This window comes from Lutra lutra, chromosome 7 (assembly GCF_902655055.1).
Source record: "Lutra lutra chromosome 7, mLutLut1.2, whole genome shotgun sequence".
NCBI lineage: Eukaryota > Metazoa > Chordata > Mammalia > Carnivora > Mustelidae > Lutra > Lutra lutra.
Genome location: NC_062284.1, coordinates 116,555,613 through 116,574,294, shown reverse-complemented (window position 1 = coordinate 116,574,294; position 18,682 = coordinate 116,555,613). Strand labels below are relative to the sequence as shown.

Here is an 18,682-nt window from a genome sequence, read left to right as displayed (position 1 = left end):
AAAGGAAACAGCCCCCAAAGATGTCCACATCCTAATCCCCAGAGCTTGTGACTAGGTCACGCCACATGACAAAGGGGAATTAAGACATGGATGGATTTAAGATGGCTCATCGGCTGACCCTAAAATACGGAGGTTATCCAGGATTATTCCGGTGGGCCCAGCGTGATCACAGGGGTCCCTGAATGTGGAAGGAGGAGTCAATGTCAAGGATTTGATGTAAGAAAAGACTCAACTGTCACTGCTGGTTTGAACACGGAGGAAGGGGCCATGGGCCAAAGAATGAAGACAGCCTCTTACAGCTGGAAAAGAGGGCATCTGGGTGGCTCAGTTGGTTAAGTGACTGCCATCGGCTCAGGTCATGATCCTGGAGACCCAGGATCAAGTCCCACATCAGGCTCCCTGCTCAGTGGGGCGTCTGCTTCTCCCTCTGCCCCTCACCCCTCTCATGTTCCCTCTCATTCTCTCACTCAAATAAATAAATAAACTCTTAAAAAAAAAAAAAAAGAAACTTTGACTATAAAATAAAATAAAATAAAAGCTGGAAAAGATAGGAACATGAGATCTCCTCCAGAGTCCCTAGAAAGGAACACAGCCTTCCTGACACCCTGATTTAATATGGTAAGACCCATTTCAGGTTTCTCATGTCCAGAGCTGTAACATAATAAATGTGTTAAGCCACTAAGCTTGTAGTGATCTGTTACAGCAACAATAGGAAACTAATCCACTGATGGTGGCGGTTCACTGGGATCGGCTCTCCACTCAGGAAAACACCTTCCCATTATCCAACTGAGCTGAGGCTCATCCCTGCCAACTTAGTGATTCTGCTCCTAGCAAAACCCTGCAGAAACTCTACCCATGTGCAGTGGAGGATTGCTCACAGCAAAAAAACAAAATAAAACAAAACAAAAACAAGAAATAACCCAAAGGACCATCAATAGCTGGAAAAATAAACTCCTGTGCTCATATAATGTGATCCCATAAAGCTCATGGAAGTGGACGGAGGAATGAATGAAATACAGCCCATGTTTCAAAACAGATGAACCTCAGGAACATAATGAGAAAAAGAGTAAGTCATAGAAAAATACATTCACTATCATTACAGTTACACAGAGACCAAAATAGGGCAAGCAAACATTATGTTGTTTACAATTAAATACTCATACGGTGAAACCATAAAGCAAAGTGAAGGAATGACTTAGAGAAAATTCAGGTGTTCACCCTCTGGAGGGAAGGGAGGGGGATTGGATCAGATAGAGGATAGGGTCTTAGTCATGATCTTTTTTTATTGAAGTCTGATACAGGTATTCATTTTATTATGAAATTGCACACACGCTATAAAGACCGTTATTTGCTTTGTTTTTCATTAAAAAAAAAAAATTCAAACCAGTATGTCAGATTTCACCTACCCTTATGATGAAAGTAGAAGTGAGCAGGCACACCCACCCACTCCTTGGTGACAAGTCATCCTACGATCGATTCCTTTTGGCAGAAGCCAGGTTCATTTAAAAACATGGAAGACACTTAGGAATAAACCTAACAAAAGCATAAGACTTGTACAGTGAAAATTCAAAAGTGTTGCAGAGGGAAATTAAAGATCCAAATAAACAAAGAGATACCTCATATTCGTGGATCAGAAGACTTAATAGTATTAAAATTAAAAAAAGAGATCAGCAGGTTTTTTTTGCAGAAGTGGACAAGATGATCCTAAAACGTATAGGAAATTGCAAAAAACCCAGAATAGCCAAAACAGTTTTGAAAAAGTTTAAGGACTTTCAGTTCCTTTCGTATATTGAATGTATTATGCACTATATTCCTAAAATAAAGTAGCTAGAGAAAAGAAAAGGTTATTATGAAAATTATAAGGAAAATATATTTACAATGCTGTACTGTATTTACAGAAAAAGATCTGCATATAAATGGTCCTGTGCAATTCAAACCCATGTTGTTCCAAGGGTCACCTGCACATCAGAGAAAGAACAGTCTTGTCAACAAATGGGGTGGAGACTATTTGGAAATCCACATAAAAAGATGAACTTGGGCCTTCATTTCACACCATTTACAAAAATTAAACCAAAATGCATCATGGACTTAAATGTAAGGGCTAATATAATTAAACTTTGGAAGATAACTTAGAAAATCTTCAGGACCTTAGCCAAAGATGTTGAAGATAAAACACCAAAAGCATGGTTTATAAAAAGAAAAAAAAAAACAAAACAATACACTGGACATCAGCCAAATTAAAAACCTGAATGCTTCAAAAGACGGCATTAAGAAAATGAAAAGACAAGTAACAGAGCAAGAGAAAGCATCTGCAAACCACATACTGAGAGATCTTGTACCTGGAATGTTCTTTACAGAACTCCCAATACGACAATCAACCCGATCAAAAATAGAAGATTTTGGACAAACAGTTCCCCTAAGATACACAAATGGCTAAAAAGCACATAAGAAGATGCTCAATATCATTAGTAACTTCGGAAATGTCAATTAAAACCGCAAGATACCAATTCACAGCTAGAGAGAAAATAACAAGTGTTGGCGGGAACAGGAGAACCAGCGACCTCCTCCATGCACTGCTTGTGGGAACGTCAAATGCTGCAGCCATTTTGGAAAGCAGTTAACGGTTTCTGAACAGGCTCAACATAAAGGTACCATATGACCCAGCAATTCTATTCTTTCTGCCCAAGAGAAAAGACAATAATCCGGACGAAGATTTACAGGAAAATGTTCTTAGCAACACCGTTCGTAATAGGCAAAACATGTAAACAACCCAAGTGTCCATCAATTGGTAAATGGACAGAAAAACTGTGATCCGTACACACTGTTTAATATTCTTTTGCCAACAAAAGGGAACAAAGTACGGACATGCTACAACACAGATAAACTTCAAAAACATTATGCCAACAGAAACAAGAGAGTATATGCCCAATGGCTCCATTTGTATGAAATGATCAGAAATGGCAAAGTTATAGAGACAGAAGGTATATTTTTAGTGGTGGTGGCGGGCTGGGGATGGAGGCTGCAAATGGGCCGGGGGGGTCTAACCGGGTAGACGGAAATGTTCTAAAACTGATTTAAGGTGCTGTTTGCACAACTTGGTAAATTTACTAAGAAATCACTGAGTTCTATACTCTAAGGGGGCAAATTACGTACTGATAGGGCTATATATTTTAGAAAGGGCAGGTTCGGTGTGTCCTGTGTTGGCGCTCCCCTCCACTATCTGGACTCGTCACCACCTTGACAGGCAACACATGCTTTTATCCCCGTGTTGAAAATGGGGACAAACTCCGGGAAGGGCTCAGAGAGTCCAGCACAGGTCTCCTGACCCCGACCATGCCTTGTGCCCTTCTCCCACAAGCAGCTCTCTCGTTGTCAGGTCACGGTTCTCTCCTGGGTCTGTGGAGGTACCGGTTGTCTCCAACTTTGTTACCTCAAAGGGATTCTTCGTTAGACTCGGGTCTGTTTACTGGCACTCAAAACAAGTAAGAGTCGGGTTAAACTGAGTCAAATACTTCAGAAATGGTGTTAAAGGCCACTTGAATTACTTCCCTGGAAATATCTGGCCGAATGTATTTCCTCCTTAAAAAGAGAAAAGCCTACGAGGCGGCATGGGGAGAGGGCATTGAGCAAGACTACAGAGAAGGCGAAGCCCTCTGGCCCAGGCTGCTGTGAGTCAGCTCGTTTCACAGCTGGCGCTGGGCGTTCGGACGGGCGTGCAGAAGCATCCCATGATACCCTGATGTCATCCTCTGTCCAACACTGTCCGCTCTTGCTGCCTTCACCTCAGGCCCACTGTCAGCTAAATGAGGACAACCGCCTGGGAACCAAGCTGACATTCAATTACCACGCTCCGGTCACGGTCAGGGTAAAGGGGCCCACTTTTAAGCCAGGGAAGGATCTGAGAAGGGGGGCCTCCCGGTTAGCTCATGGACAGAGAGACACATATTATCACTTCTTGGCATGTGCTGAGCACTGCGAGGTTAGGCAGGGGTTCTCTGAAGAGTTGCCTCACTGAGCCCAGCACCAACTCAAATGTGCCAGGGGACAATCAAAGGTTTAAAGTAAGACGGGGGAAGAGGGTAGATAGAGACAGAAAGCAATGGTTTTATATGGGGCTGGGAGGGGAGCAGGGACTGACTAGCAAAGAGGCACTAGGGAACTTTCTAGAATGATGGAAGTGCCCTAAAACTGGACTATGGCAATGCATGCAGAACAGCATAAATGTACTCAAACTCACAGAACTATGTAATTATCACAGGTGAATGTATTCATAGGACATGTGAAAATATGCCTGAATAAAGCTGTTTTTAAAAAGTGGTGACCATGGGGGTGCCTGGGTGGCTCAGTCATTAAGCGTCTGCCTTTGGCTCAGGTCATGATCCCGGGGTCCTGGGATTGAGCCCCGCATTGGGCTCCCTGCTCAGCGGGAAGCCTGCTTCTCCCTCTCCTGCTCCCCCTGCTTGTGTTGACTCTCTCGCTATGTTTCTCTGTCAAATAAATAAATAAATAAAATCTTTAAAAAAAAAAAAAAGTGGTGACTACACACATTTTTTAAAAATCTATAAACTAAAAGGTGATTTTTCAGAAACGTGATGACTCTGCCGCTTGGCTCTCTACATCTCTTTCTCCCAATTCCAACAGGTGTGGGTTCTAGGCTTCTCCCTTTTCACCTCAACAGAAACCCGCCTTTCTGCCTCCTGGCCCCTAGGACAGATGTTCCGAAAGCTTCCAGAAGGAGGTGGCGGCCCTCTTTCCACCGCAACCCAACTGCAGACCAGTGGTGGCGGGTTGGGGGGAGCGGCGTCAGCAACCCACAGCCCCCAACCCTGCCCATACACAGCAAACGACCTTCTCCTTGGGAACCCCACTGCCAGCCACTGCCTCTGACCCCCCCAGCCCCCTGCCTGCTGGTGACACCCAGCTTCCATGTGTCTGTCCTCCCCACTCCTGTCACCCCCAAAGTCCCCATGTGACAGTGAACTTCACCTGCCATCTACCTCAGCAGCCGCCCCAAGGCTCCACCTTAGACCCTCCTTCGGCACACGCTCAGACCTCTGTCCTGCACGTAACCCTCCTCCAACCCCAGTTCCTCCTCTGATGGCCCATTTCGTTTCCCTTGACAAGTCTGTCCCAAGACACTGCTTGTACTTCAGGACCTCTCCCTCTCTCCTCTGCCCTGGCCACTGCAGGAAGCTGCCCCTGCAATGCCTTGCCCCCCACCGACCCCCAACACTGGACGCAGAGCGTCTACCAGCCACGCCTCAGACCAACCCCCTCATACTCATCCATTAATCCCAGCCAAAGATGGAAAACAGAGAAACTCAACTTGGTCAAGACAAAACATGATTTAAACAGCCATCATCGGGGCACCTGGGTGGTTCAGTCAGTTGAGCAGCTGACTCTTGATTTCCGCTCAGGTCATGATCACAGGGTCCTGGGATCAAGCCCTGTGTCAGGTTCCACACTCAACTGAGAGTAAGCCTGAGATGCTCTCTCCTCTCTCTCTGCTCCTCTCCCCACTCACGCACATGGGCAGGCACGTGGGCACGCTTGCTCTGTCTCAAATAAATAAATCTTTAAAAAAAAAAATAAAGAGGGCACCTGGGTGGCTCAGTCAGTTAAGCGTCTGCCTTTGGCTCAGGTCATGATCCCAGGGTCCTGGGATCAAGCCCCACACTGGGCTCCCTGTTCAGTAGGGAATCTGCTTCTGCCTCTCCCTCTGCCACTCCCCCACTTGTGTGCACACTCCCTCTAATAAATAAATAAAATCTTAAAAAAAAAATAACCATCATTGAGCATAGAGCAAAGCAGTCCACAATGATTTAAACTGTGCCTGGTGGGGACACCCAGGTGGCTCACTTGGTTAAGCGTCTGCCTTCTGCTCGGGTCGTGATCCCAGGGTCCTGGGATCAAGTCCCACATCAGGTTCCTCGCTTGGCAGGGAGCCTGTGTTCCCTTCTGCCTGCCGCCCCCCGTTTGGGCAGTGTCTCCCTCACATACACACAAAAATAGATACAATCTTTTTTTTTTTTTTTTTTTTTTTTTAAAGATTTCATTTATTCATTTGACAGAGAGAAATCACAAGTAGGCAGAGAGGCAGGCAGAGAGAGAGAGGAGGAAGCAGGTTCCCTGCTGAGCAGAAAGCCCGACGTGGGGCTCGAACCCAGGACCTGGGATCATGACCTGAGCCGAAGGCAGCGGCTTAACCCACTGAGCCACCCAGGCGCCCCAAAAATAGATACAATCTTAAAAAACAACAAACAACAACAAACTGAAAAGCTCAAACATTAAAATAAGTAAAAATAAATAAAAATAAATTGTGCCCAGTGTACTTGTCCTCCCTCAACAAAAGCGATCTGTGATAATGAGTGCTGTGTTAATCGAAGGAAAAGGTAAACCTCCATTAAAAACCCAGTTTAGAAGTCTGTATAGGTTCTATGAGGAAAGTTCTTTCCAACGCTCTTTTAACGATTAGCCTCCCTAGTCAAGAAAGCAAATGTTGGCAGCTGCTGAGAACAGAAAGAGCCAGCAGGCAGTGCCACTGCCAAGGTCAGCGATGACTCAGCACAGGCAGTTCCTCGCAGGGAGGCTGGGATGAGTATTTCACTCTTATTCCGGGATGAGTACTTCACTGGAGGCTACTTCTTTTGCCCTGCTTCCCTGCAGTCAATTTCGGTATTATTTCACCCAGGGAAACTAGCAACACTTAAAAGAAGAAAGTTTTCTGGCAGCAGGGGTAACTGGAGTCTTATGCTTGATGTTTAACCAATAATATTCTTTTAAAGGTGGTTGCATACAAACCAGCATATGACAGCCTGTTCACCATCAGTGACCTGTATTTAGTATCTTATCCCTTATCTTTTGAACTTGTGGTTAGCGAGGGAGGAGAAAACAGAGGGGATAGGTCTTGTACTCAGGTTTCTCTTCTGTAAATGGGTCAGGGCTCTGGTTAACTATTAAACGGTAAAGAGATCATGTTGTCCTAACAATAACTTTCCAATTGAGCCACGTTTCTTGTTCCGGTAACATACAAGACCATTCACAGAATAGGTCATTCAACAATCATCACATTTTAGAGCTGGTGGCGGGTTCTTCTAAACCCACCACCTACTTAAGAGATAGGTAAACCAACAGCCAGGAGCAAAACTTGCAAGGTGACAGTGCCAAGCCGCCAGGCATGCAGACTCTAGGCCTGCGCTGTCCCAATCGGCAGCCTCCAGCCACATGTGACACCTACACAAACTTCAAGCGTGGCCAGTCCAAACTGGACGCATTGTGAAAGCAAATGCATACCTGATTTTGATGATTTAGTGAAAACAAAACTGTAAAGTATCTCATTATTAACTTTCTGTATTGATTACAGTGAAATGGTAATAGCTTGCATGTATTGGGATAAACAAGACATAGCAAAGTTAATTTCACCTGTTACTTTTTACTTAAAAACAAAAACAAAAACAAAACCATGGCTAGGGGTGCCTGGACAGCTCAGTCCGTTAAGGGTAAGACTCCTGATTTCTGCTCAGGTCATGATCTCAGGGTCATGGGATAAAGCCCAGCACTGGGCTCCATTCTTAGTAGGGAGCCTGCCTGGGATTCTCTCTCATCCTTTCCCTCTGACCCTCCCCACTGCACACGCATGTGCTCCATCTCTCTCATTTATAATAAATAAATATTTAAAAAAAGAAACATAGAGGCCTGTGATGCTTGTACCAGAGCCCTGGACCTCAGTCCTGTGTGCACCCAGCTTGCTGTGTGGCCTTGGGCGAGTCTCCTCCACTCTTCAGGGCTCAGTTTCCTTATCCGTAAAATGAAGGCGTTAGTGGGTCTCAACTGGGGGCATCTGGCAAAGGCTGGAGACACTTTTGGTTGTTATGATGGACCAGGGATGCTCCGGGTATCTAGTGCGTGGCGGTCAGGGACGCTGCCAAACACCCTGCTGGGCACGGGGCAGTCCCCATAACAAAGAACGACCTGGCCCCAAACGTCAACAGCACCAAGGCTGGGAAACCCTGTGTTAGACTGAGGTGCCTCCGTAGGGCCCTTCCAGGGAACTGCGAAACTGTCTTCCAAAATGGCTGTACCATTTTATGATCCCCCATTCCCTCGCATCCCTGCTCACACCCATACTTCTGCCAGCCTTCAGGAGCTCAAATAGCTTTTGACAAAGTCTGTTCTATGGACAGTGTCCAGGATTGTTTACAGATTACCACAGTCATAAAGAAAAACCTCAGCCATTGTCTTACCTGGTGCCTGTAATTATACCAGCCGTTTGAGCCGGCGACAATCACCACCCAGTGCTTGCCCCCATCCTCGGGGTCATCCACGGTAACAGCACTGGCGCCCAGGCCCACGCTGAGCAATACGGCTACTTCCCAAATCATTCTGTGCCTCAGAGTTCAATGGCAGAAATCTGGGAAGAAAAAAGCAGTCAAGCAAAAAAAGGAATGACAGAAACAGAATACTGTTGGCCCCTAAGAAAATACCACAGCCCATGAGTCAAAAAGATAAGACCATTTGGTCATCTGATGGAACAGCTTAAAGATAAAAACAATGACAGAGCAGAATTTTATCTTTGGCTCTGCAGCCCCTTTCCCTAGGGGGAGAAGGATCTACCCATCTCTCTCACTCCAGGTGGAAGTTATGGGTATAAATCAAAGCTGGGAACACTCTTTGGGCAGCCTTAAAAGGTTTTAATAAGTTTTTGTCATAACTTGGAATATAGCACATAAAACTCACCAACAAAATTCACTGTATTTTTTTTAATTTTTTTTTTAAGATTTTATTTATGTATTTGACAGACAGAGATCACAAGTAGGCAGAGAGGCAGGCAGAGGCGGGGTGGGAAGCAGGCTCCCCGCTGAGCAGAGAGCCCGATGTGGGGCTCGATCCCAGGACCCTGAAATCATGACCTGAGCCGAAGGCAGAGGCTCTAACCCACTGAGCCACCCAGGCGCCCCCAAAATTCACTGTATTAGAAAAATGTCTTACCACATTGTATGAAATGTTTGCAAGAAAATACACATATAATGGGTGCACACAAAAAGGCAGACACCATTTAACAGTAGTTATTGATGGGTGGTAGGTGGAATTCAGGATGACTTTCTCCCTCTCTTTTTACTGTAACAGATATTACTTATGCAGTAAAGTTTATAAAAATTCAGTGTATGTCCAATATAAACACAGAGGGATGATTCGTAAGTTTGTGAGCGAGTTATCCGGGTAAGCTACATGCAAACAGTGGCAGTCCAAGTTAACGTCTTTGTACAACATTTATAACCCATTTACATTTGGTCACTACAGCAGATTGAACAAGTCTTATCCCTTGTTTTAGCGGAAGGGGAGGTTAAAGCAAGAGAAGCTAACCTATCTGATATTCACGATGAGCCACCTCTGGCCAGAGACCAGAACCCATGTCTTCTGAATTCCCGGCTCAGTCTTTTTGACATGGTCCTACACGGAGACTTCCTTCTTAATTAAATACATGCCCCACCTTATACTCCGCCGCCAAAACTTCCACGTTTTAAAGTAAAAGGCAGCATGCAGCCCATGACCTGGACACCTTGCCTCGCTCACACCAAACCCTGCTGCCCTGCATCCTGAATACGTTATTCTAGAAAAGGCGGCCTTCCTGTGACAGAGCTAGGCCTGTCACATTAAGAGGAACAACGGTCTCTGAGATGCAGGGACTCAGCAGCACAAAGTCTGCGAGGCTGACCTCTGCCTTCGCTATTTGTCCAACAGCGCTCGTTCATGCACCGGCCTGTCCATTCACGCAGCCGGCCAGAGGCTCCTGGACACCTCCCCTGATGGAGAACAGCCTGGCTGCTCTGAAGGCAAAAGGGACAGGACAAAGCCTCTGTCCCTGGGGGCACGGAGCCAGCTAAGGGATGAGCCTCCTGCAAGCTTTAGAAATCAGCCTTAGCGCCCTGCGCCTACACTGTGCTCAAACTCAAAATGGACTGAGCAGTGGGTTCCCCCACAAAGGTAAGGGAACAGAAGCTCTAATTCTGATCAAAATTTAAAAACCCAAGAGCGTCTCAGGCCACTGCTTCTTCAACTTTATTGTGACCCCCCATCCTCTGGGGATGCACTTCTGATTCAGTAGGGCGAGGCTGGGCCCCAGACTCTGCATTTCCAAAAAGCTCTAGGTGATGCCCAGGACTCTAGTTTGATGTATCGGGGCTCTCCACTAACCTTGGGGGGCTCTAGTTTGCCTCTGGTCCAAAGCCCCACAAACTGACACTACTCCTTACCCGCTATCCGCCTCTGGTAGCTTTTTTTTTTTTTTTTTTAAGTAGGCTTCACACTCAATGTGGGGCTTGAACTTATAACCCTGAGATCAAGAGTCACATGCTCCACTGACTGAGACAGCCAGGTGCCCCATCCAGGACCTCAATTCTTCCTTTCTTTGTTAGAGAGAGAGAGGGGGAGGGAGGGAGAGAGTGCACAAGCAGGGAGAGCAGCAGGCAGAGGGAGACGCAAGGAGCCCAATGCGGGACTGAATCCCAGGACCCTGGGATCATAACCTAAGCCAAGGGAGATGCCTAACCGACTGAGCCACCCAGGCACCCCCAGGAACTCCATTTTCACTGTGTAAACAGAGTTGGTGCTAGATGCAGACTTCATTAGCATCACGGCAAGCCTGCCCATGGATGAACGGGTAACTACAATAATGTACCCCAGATTTGTTCTTAAGCTTATTCTAAAATGGCCATGCTTTGTTTGTTTTGTTGTGTTTTGTTTCTCAGTACGGCATATGAAGGATGAGGTCAGGGAAGAGGTGAGGCCAGTGGACAGCTCAGGACACCCCGGTGCCAACCAGCAGGCCTTAATTAATGTGTTAACATGCACCTGAGGGTGCTCTGCCAAGTCCTCTTGACCTGACCACGGCTCACTGCAGGGCTGGGAGGTAATTTACAGCAGAGGAGACAGTGACTACAGAAGCAACCCCACCAGCAGCTCTTTGTCTCCAAGCTCGCCCAGGAGCCTCCTGACCGCACCTGAGCCTTCCCCTGGGGTAGCGGGTAGTACACTTTTTCTCTAAAGGGCTGACAGTAAATATTTTACCCTGCAGATCACACCATCTCTGTTGAGCTCTTCTGCCCTGTACTGTGAAAGCAGCCAGAGACCACAACTAAACCAGTGGGTGTGGAGATGTTCCAATAAAACTAGGACAGGTGGTCTCTTTGGCCTGCCCTAGAGAGCAAGAATATGCCCTCATCCCACATGACCAGTCCCGCCTGGCTGGTTCTTATCTTCCACCAGCAATCATTAAACAGACTCCCTGGTTTGCATACCAGTTTCTGAGTTTGGTTCATGTGACTTAATCACAAAGAGGCTCATTCCTGAGGAGGCCCTGCCATGTGACTTCTTCTCTTCATACTTAGGGACAAAAATACATAAAATACCAGAATGAAAAGGATGGCCTGACTATGAACCACAGAAAGGCACCACCAGCCTGACTGCCTACACTGGCAAACACCCCAGCACGCACTGAAAAAGCAACGCAGGGTTATTTTTACAAATTCAAATTCAACTGTCATTCTTCTACTAATATGCTAGCACTCTACCTCTCAATGAGGAAAAGTGCCTTATTAATACACAAATGATACTTTCACAGTTAATGTTTGGCAATGGTTCCTATCTATCACTTTTTTGTTTCTTATAAAAACAGAGTATGTTTCCTTGAACAGAATGGCAAGCAAAAGCCTCACAGTATGACACTGATTGGAAAATGTCACTTAAAAAACACATATGCTAAGGGGAATCTGGGTGGCTCAGTCAGTCAAGTTTTCATCTCTTGATCTCAGTTCAGGTCTTGATCTCAGGGTCATGAGTTCCAGCCCCATGCTGGGCTCGACGCTGGATGGAGCGCCTACTCAAAATAAATGAAATTTTAAAAACACGTATGTTAATACCATTCTGGGAAACATATTGGGGCCTGGGTGAAGAGGAGACATGAAAGTAATATAATCTTTCCGTTACCCTCAGCAAGAACACATCTCAAAGCAAGCAGCCCCGCCCAGCCATTTCCTGATCAGCAATATTCTTGGCAAAGTCAAAGCCTCAAAACAAAATCACAAATAATCTTGCCACATAATACGCCTGTGATTCTTGTTCTATCAAAGCGAAAAGTAAGGGATCCCTGCTGAGCTAGCTCTTCGGGATGGCTATTTTGTAGTCTCCCCACCCATTCATTCAACAGCCAACAAATAAACACAGCCTGAGCACCCACTATGCACTCACAGGTGCCAAACAGGGACCCAATGACAGAACCCTTCACACGATTTAAATCCACATATGATTTAAATCCACACATTGTCAGAGCGGATGAGTGTTAGGGAAAAATACAAGGCAGGAAGAGGAGTCTAGTAGGAGCAGGAGGCACTGTTTTTCAAGACTTGAAGGAGGCGAGGAAGTCCCCCCTTTCCCAACAGCTAAATGCTGGAAGCCACATACATGGTCATCGACAGAGGGCTGTCTAGCTAAGTCAGTTCCGGTACAGCCTTATGATGGGACACTGGGGAGCCTTTAAGAAGAGCAAGACGGGTCTCAGTGCACCGAGAGTGGGAAGATCTCCGAGGGGTCTGTAAAGGATGTGTATGGAGTCTGCTAATCATCTATGGGGAGAAACTGACAAGACAGGTGTGACTCTAACCAGGGGAGAAAAGGTGTCCCCCAGAGCACACGTGCGGATATGCTGCATGGGACGGCAGAGTGGGATACTTGTGGGTTTCGGCAATAAGCCATGCAAAACGTACACTTCACACAATCCTTGCAAAAGCCTGTGGGCCAGCCTCATCGCTCTGTTTGTGGAGCTGAGCAGAGCGGCTGGGCAGAGAGAATGTGCCGGTGAGCAGCACCACAGGGGCTGACACACAGATCTGCTCCTGAGACTGCTTTTTCTACTCTACCCCTCTCTTGTCACAAGAAGAGCTGTTTATGCAAAGGTCTGCAAGACTGGGTCACCACAAGCGGGTGCACAACACGTCCCACTCAGGGCCCGAGGCCCTCCTCAGCAGGTCACCACCCACCCCCAACCGTGCTCTTCGCCACCCTACTACTTTAAGGTACTTGCGGGCAATCTGTATAAAGAAGAACTCTCCTCTTAGAAGAGCTCTTCAAAGGAAAACCTGAACCACACAAAGTCAAGGTCAATGGCCAAGCCTCTACGAATGAATTTTACCAGCCTCCAATGACAAGTCCTCTGCTGTTCCCACTTGGTACGGCATCCCTCTCACAAGGAGACACAAAGTCAGTAATTCCATTAAAGGACTCTGCTTGACTTAAAGAAGTAAGCTTGCAAGGGAGGTTCAATTCATTTGAGAGGTGTGGGACAGAATGCCCATTCTAAATAAACTGTCACCGGCAATACAAGTAATGAGGCCCCAATCACAGGACTATCAAAGTCAAGTTCAAACCAAGGTCTGACATCAAAGCCCACATCTTAACTACCATCAGATGTGACCTCTCACTGCCAGTCCTCATTTGCTCCTAGCTCTGGGTTAGAAACAGGAAAGCAAAGACAAGCAAAGCAGTAGCTAGGCAATGACATCTGAAAAGAGCTTTCCAAACCTGAAGGTCTTTGATTCTGCTCTTTACTCTCCAGGGGCTTACAAGAAGATCAACGTAAGTAGACCCTGACTGACCACACGCAAGAGAGACAAGGAAAGATGATAAGGACCCCTCCTTGACCGAACTGAGTCACGCTCCTCTGAGCCCCCATCTCAAGAAAGTCTTGACCTGCTAAGCTCAGTTTACCCAGAATCCTGTGAGAACGGCCCACTTTTGTTATCTAATGAAGTTCCCTTGCAATTTTCCAAGCGCTGACCCTCTCAGCCTGCTCATAAATCCCAACTATCCTTGCTGTAGTTGGATCTGAGCTCGGATCTACACTGAAGTATCTGTCCCTAACATAATTGCTAGAATAAAATGTGTCTTCAGGGAGACCCTTTCCTCTCTGGGCCTTAATTATCTGTGCAATGAGATGGTAGAACTAAAAATTAAGATTCAGATTCAGTTCTCAAACCTTTTTAACTTCCTGTTTTAAGAGTGAGATTGAAACAAAATCTGGGGCACCTGGATGGCTCAGTCTGTTAAGCCTCTGCCTTCGACTCAGGGATCGAGTCCCGAATCAGGGTCCCTGCTCAGCAGGGAGTCTAATTCTCCATCTCCACAAGCTCCCACCAAGCACGCTCTCTCTTTCTCACAAAAGCAAATTTTAAAAATCTTTTAAAAAGTTAAAAAAGAAAAAACAAAATAAAAAATCCAACTTCCAACTAGCTCTTATCTCAAATGAAAACTATTTTATTAAGGTTCATCAATATTTTTCCTACAGGGAAAATTTCTGATTCAGGGGCATGTCCTTTAAAGTTACCTAATTCTGACTATATGTAATTTTTTTCTTTATATCTCTGCAAACTGGGTAACAGCAAGACAAACAATTCTTATCTAAAGACACACAAATGAATTCTATCAAGTGGAGGCTGGGCTGATTTCTGGTTGTAGAAAGAAGCCAGTTTTGCCTGTCATTTTTGCCCATCGTTTCATTATTTCTGACCCTGGAGTCTCCTTTGATCTGGCTGCAACCATCACACTACATTTCCTCATAATAAGTTAAATGTAATCCTTAGTACTTGTTCACTTTTATACCTGTATCAAGTGATGACTTTACCTTTCTTAAAAGGTAAAGTGCCTTTTGGGGCACTTGGGTAGCTCAGTCAGCTAAGCATTGACTCTTGGTTTCAATTCAGGTCATGATTTCATGGGTCATGGGACTGAGCCCGGGTCAGGTTCCACACTCAGCAGAGTCTTCTTTTTTTTTTTTTTTTTTTTAAAGATTTTATTTATTTGTCAGAGAGAGCAAGGGAGAGAGAGCGAGCACAGGCAGACAGAATGGCAGGCAGAAGCAGAGGGAGAAGCAGGCTCCCCGACGAGCAAGGAGCCCGATGCGGGACTCGATCCCAGGATGCTGGGATCATGACCCGAGCCGAAGGCAGCTGCTTAACCAACTGAGCCACCCAGGCGTCCCTCAGCAGAGTCTTCTTGAAGATTCTCTCCCTCTGCCCCTCCCCTCACTCTTTCTCAAATAAATAAATCTTTTTAAAAAGTTTTATCTTTTAGTATTACTTTCTAATAGCAACTAAATCATATTTCCAAATAGACACAATTGATAAACACTTTAAAAATCTCCTAAGTTAGAAGAATTTTTGAATCTAGCAAAGTAAAATTTGCCCAATGGAAAACTGTTTTTCCCCATTTTTATTTTCACAGCTATCTGACACTTGAATCCCTTTTACCAAAAGTACTGTTTTTGAAACTTGGTAGTAGTTTGTAGTATGTAGTTTGTAGTATTTTCCCACAATGAATGAATGATTTTTCTAGCTAGATGTGAATTCTTAAGCTAAATTTCGTTGTTATATTCAAGAAATTGAAAGGTAAACATTAAGTTACAGAAATGGACGAAGTACAATGTAAAACACCTTTTACCTATTATTGAGTCCATGAACTATTAATATTTTGAAATCTGATAACTCTCTTCCCATAGAACAAATAAAATATTAGATGAAATTTCTTCTCATGTCCCATTCCATTCTCCCCACACCAGAAGACAAACACCATCATAAGTTAACATTTCTTTTTCTTTCTTTCCTTTGTGTGTGTATGTGTGTGTGTGTGTGTGTGCAAAAAGGTGACTTTATTAAAGCACGGGGACAGGAGCCATAGGCAGAAAGAACTACGTAAGTTACCACTTCTTTTTATTTACTTTATTATACTTTTAAAACATGTATGTCTACTTTGGAGCACCTGGGTGGCTCAGTCATTGGGCATCTGCCTTCGGCTCAGGTCATGGTCCCAGGGGCCTGGGATGGAGCCTCACATCGGACCCCCTGTTCGTTGGGAAGCCTGCTTTGCCCTCTCCCACTCCCCCTGCCTGTGTTTCCTCTCTTGTTGTCTCTCTCTCTCTGTCAACTAAGTAAATAAAATCTTAAAAAAAAAAAAAAAAGAATGTATGTCTACTTTATAAACATTCCCTTCTAAAGGACATTTAGGTGGCTTCAAAAATTTATCGTTATAAATGTTACAGTAAACATCCTCACACTCCTCTCCTTGCAAACGAGTGTCTGTTTCTCTAAGCTACTTCCTAGAAGTAGAACTACTTGATCTTAAGATATACACTCTCGTTTTAAAAGATTTTATTTGACAGAGAGGGGGAGAGAGCACAAGCACGGGGAGCGGCAGGCAGAGGGAGAGGGAGAAGCAGGCTCCCCACGGAGCAGGGAGTCTGAGTTAAGGGATAGGGGACCTAACTCAAGTGACAGTGTTCACTTCAATATATTTTTACTGAACAATGCTGGGCATGGTGTATTTCACCTCCCTAACAGTTCAACATTTTTTCTCTTCTCCTTTCCCACTGCAACGTCTTTAAAATCCCTTAGAGGCCTCAGCAATTCTCCTGAATAATACTGCAGGCACGCCCCACTGGGACCTCTCTTCAGTGCTTTTCCACACTACAGAACTACCTAAGACACACATCTACTAAATTCAGTTTCCCAGGGGCTCAGTCGGTTAAGCATCCACCTTCAGCGCAAGGTCATGGTATCAGGGTCGAGCCCTGAGTCGGGCCCCCTGCTCAGCGGGGACCCTGCTTCTCCCTCTGCACCCCCCATCCCTGCTCATGTTTGCTTGCACATGCTCTGTCAAAGAAGCAAAACTCTTTTTAAGAAAACAAATTCAGGGGCGCCTGGGTGGCTCAGTGGGTTAAGCCTCTGCCTTTGGCTCAGGTCATGATCTCAGGGTCCTGGGATCGAGCCCCATGTTGGACTCTCTGCTCAGCAGGGAGCCTGCTTCCCTTCCTCTCTCTCTACCTGCCTCTCTGCCTGCTTGTGATCTCTGTCTGTCAAATAAATAAATAATAATTTTAAAAAAAAATTCAGCTTCCCAAGCTTTCAGGACAAAATCTAAGTCTCTTAGAGCAGCACAGAAGGGCCTGCAAGATGTACGACTCTATTCTTATGAAACAGAGCTCATGAAATGAACCACCCACACGAAATCCCTAATTCCAACCAGGCTCCATGGCTCTGGTCCAAAAGTATGGCTCTTTCCATGCCTTCAACATGCTGTTTTCCAGGTGAAATATTCTTCTCCATCACTCTAGCTCCTCCCATCCCTCAAACTCCATTCCGGTGCTTCTCTGCCAAGTTCTACCTCTTCCCACAAATCAGGATGAGATGCTTCCAACAGGTTTAGATGCTGCCCCTGTGCAAACCTGAAATACTGAAATGATTCTCTATACACTGCCTCTCCCCTTTACAAATAACCCCTGCCCAGTGAGTAAGGCTCAATGAACATTTGCTAAGGAATGGAACCCTACAGCAAAAAAAGCTGAGCTCCTCCATTCTCAAGGACCACAGGGCAAGTCTCAAACAATGGACAATTCTTTTCCTCTCTAAAACGAAGCCCATGATGCAAAATTCCTTCTTCCATGCCCCAGATTCTACCATTCTTGGCATGGAATTACGCACGTATATAACCTCACCTCTAATAGTTCAGGGATAGGGGACCTAACCAAACTTTCACTTTCACGCTTGCAGTGAAATCACCCTGAGTCCCACCAGCTCAAACCACTGAGAACTTGGGCATCCCTAACTTCTCAGAAGGAATGTTTTTAACACGTTTAGGTATTTGTGTCGTTGTAGTTACCTGCTTTTACCCTTGGCTACAGAGAACTGGGTGGAAATGGTTGCAGTTCTCTACATTACAAGAACCTAGAGCCCGAACTGCTCATGGATTGTGAAGGTCGGACCTAAGCGCCAGACCCTGCCCGGCACATAGCCAAGACCCTCTCCGTGCGCCCCTTTCCCCCTTCGCTCAGCGCCTGGGCTTCCAGCCGGAGCTCGCGCAACAGAAGAGAGCCCCCAGCAGCCCACGACCACCTCTCGGGAGGACGGGCTGAGAAGTCGCAGCATTTCCCTTTGGAATTCATTTCCCGAAATTCTCTTTCGCAGAGTGAGAAGCGGATTACTCAGGGCCGCAGGAGCTGAAAATCCCGCCCGTGAGGCCCAGAGCCGCGGCAGAGAGGCAGCCCCGGCCCGGGACGAGGGGTCCGGCCGGGAACCCCGGCTGGGGCTCGCGGTTACCTGTGGCGGAAGCCCGCGGCTGCGGCGGTGGGGGGCAGGACCGTGGGAACTCCTCGCGACAGGCAGCCTCACACGCGCAGCCTCACACAAGCCACCTCGCGAAGCCCGCCCTGCAGTGATTGCGAGTGCCACCCGGCTCCCTGTTTTAATGGCCTAGGGCGCTGCATTGATTGGTGAAACTTCGGAACGGGCACCTGCGAAAGCCAATGGGAGGCGCGGCAAGGCGGGGCCAGCGAGCCAGAGGGCCTACAAGTCCCAGCATGCACGAGCAGGAGCTTCTGGGCCACAGCCCGCGAACCTTGCTGCCAGGGTTCTCCCAGGGCTCTCCAGCTTGAGCAATGCAATGGGGCTGAGGGGGGGCTTGCCTGGAGACGCAGTAATTCCAGAGTGTCCACCGAAAGATCAAAACAGTGCGCGGGGGCACTTTAACCCACTGGTTCCCAAACTTGTCGCACTTTGGAATCATCTGTAGAGAAACTTCAAAAATACCCATGCCCTTGTGCTGCCCCAGGCATCATCGTGAGTTCCTTGGTCTGCACGTG

General features: G+C 46.3%; 1 protein-coding gene across 2 annotated transcripts in view; it reads right to left on the bottom strand.

The window, feature by feature from the left end:
• Nucleotides 1-18,284, bottom strand: part of LGMN (legumain) — a 33,425-nt gene extending 15,141 nt beyond the window's left edge. Inside the window, exons 1-2 of one of the 2 annotated variants that reach the window (XM_047737517.1) lie at nucleotides 18,141-18,284; nucleotides 8,244-8,410 (exon numbers count right to left, since the gene is read on the bottom strand). In XM_047737517.1, coding sequence (XP_047593473.1) covers nucleotides 8,244-8,381 — 138 coding nt within the window. In that variant the 5' untranslated portion in view covers nucleotides 8,382-8,410; nucleotides 18,141-18,284. Of the gene's footprint in view, nucleotides 1-8,243; nucleotides 8,411-16,523; nucleotides 16,546-18,140 lie in introns of those variants that run through there. The other variant, XM_047737518.1, reaches the window with a different exon arrangement.
• Nucleotides 18,285-18,682: the final 398 nt, after the last annotated feature.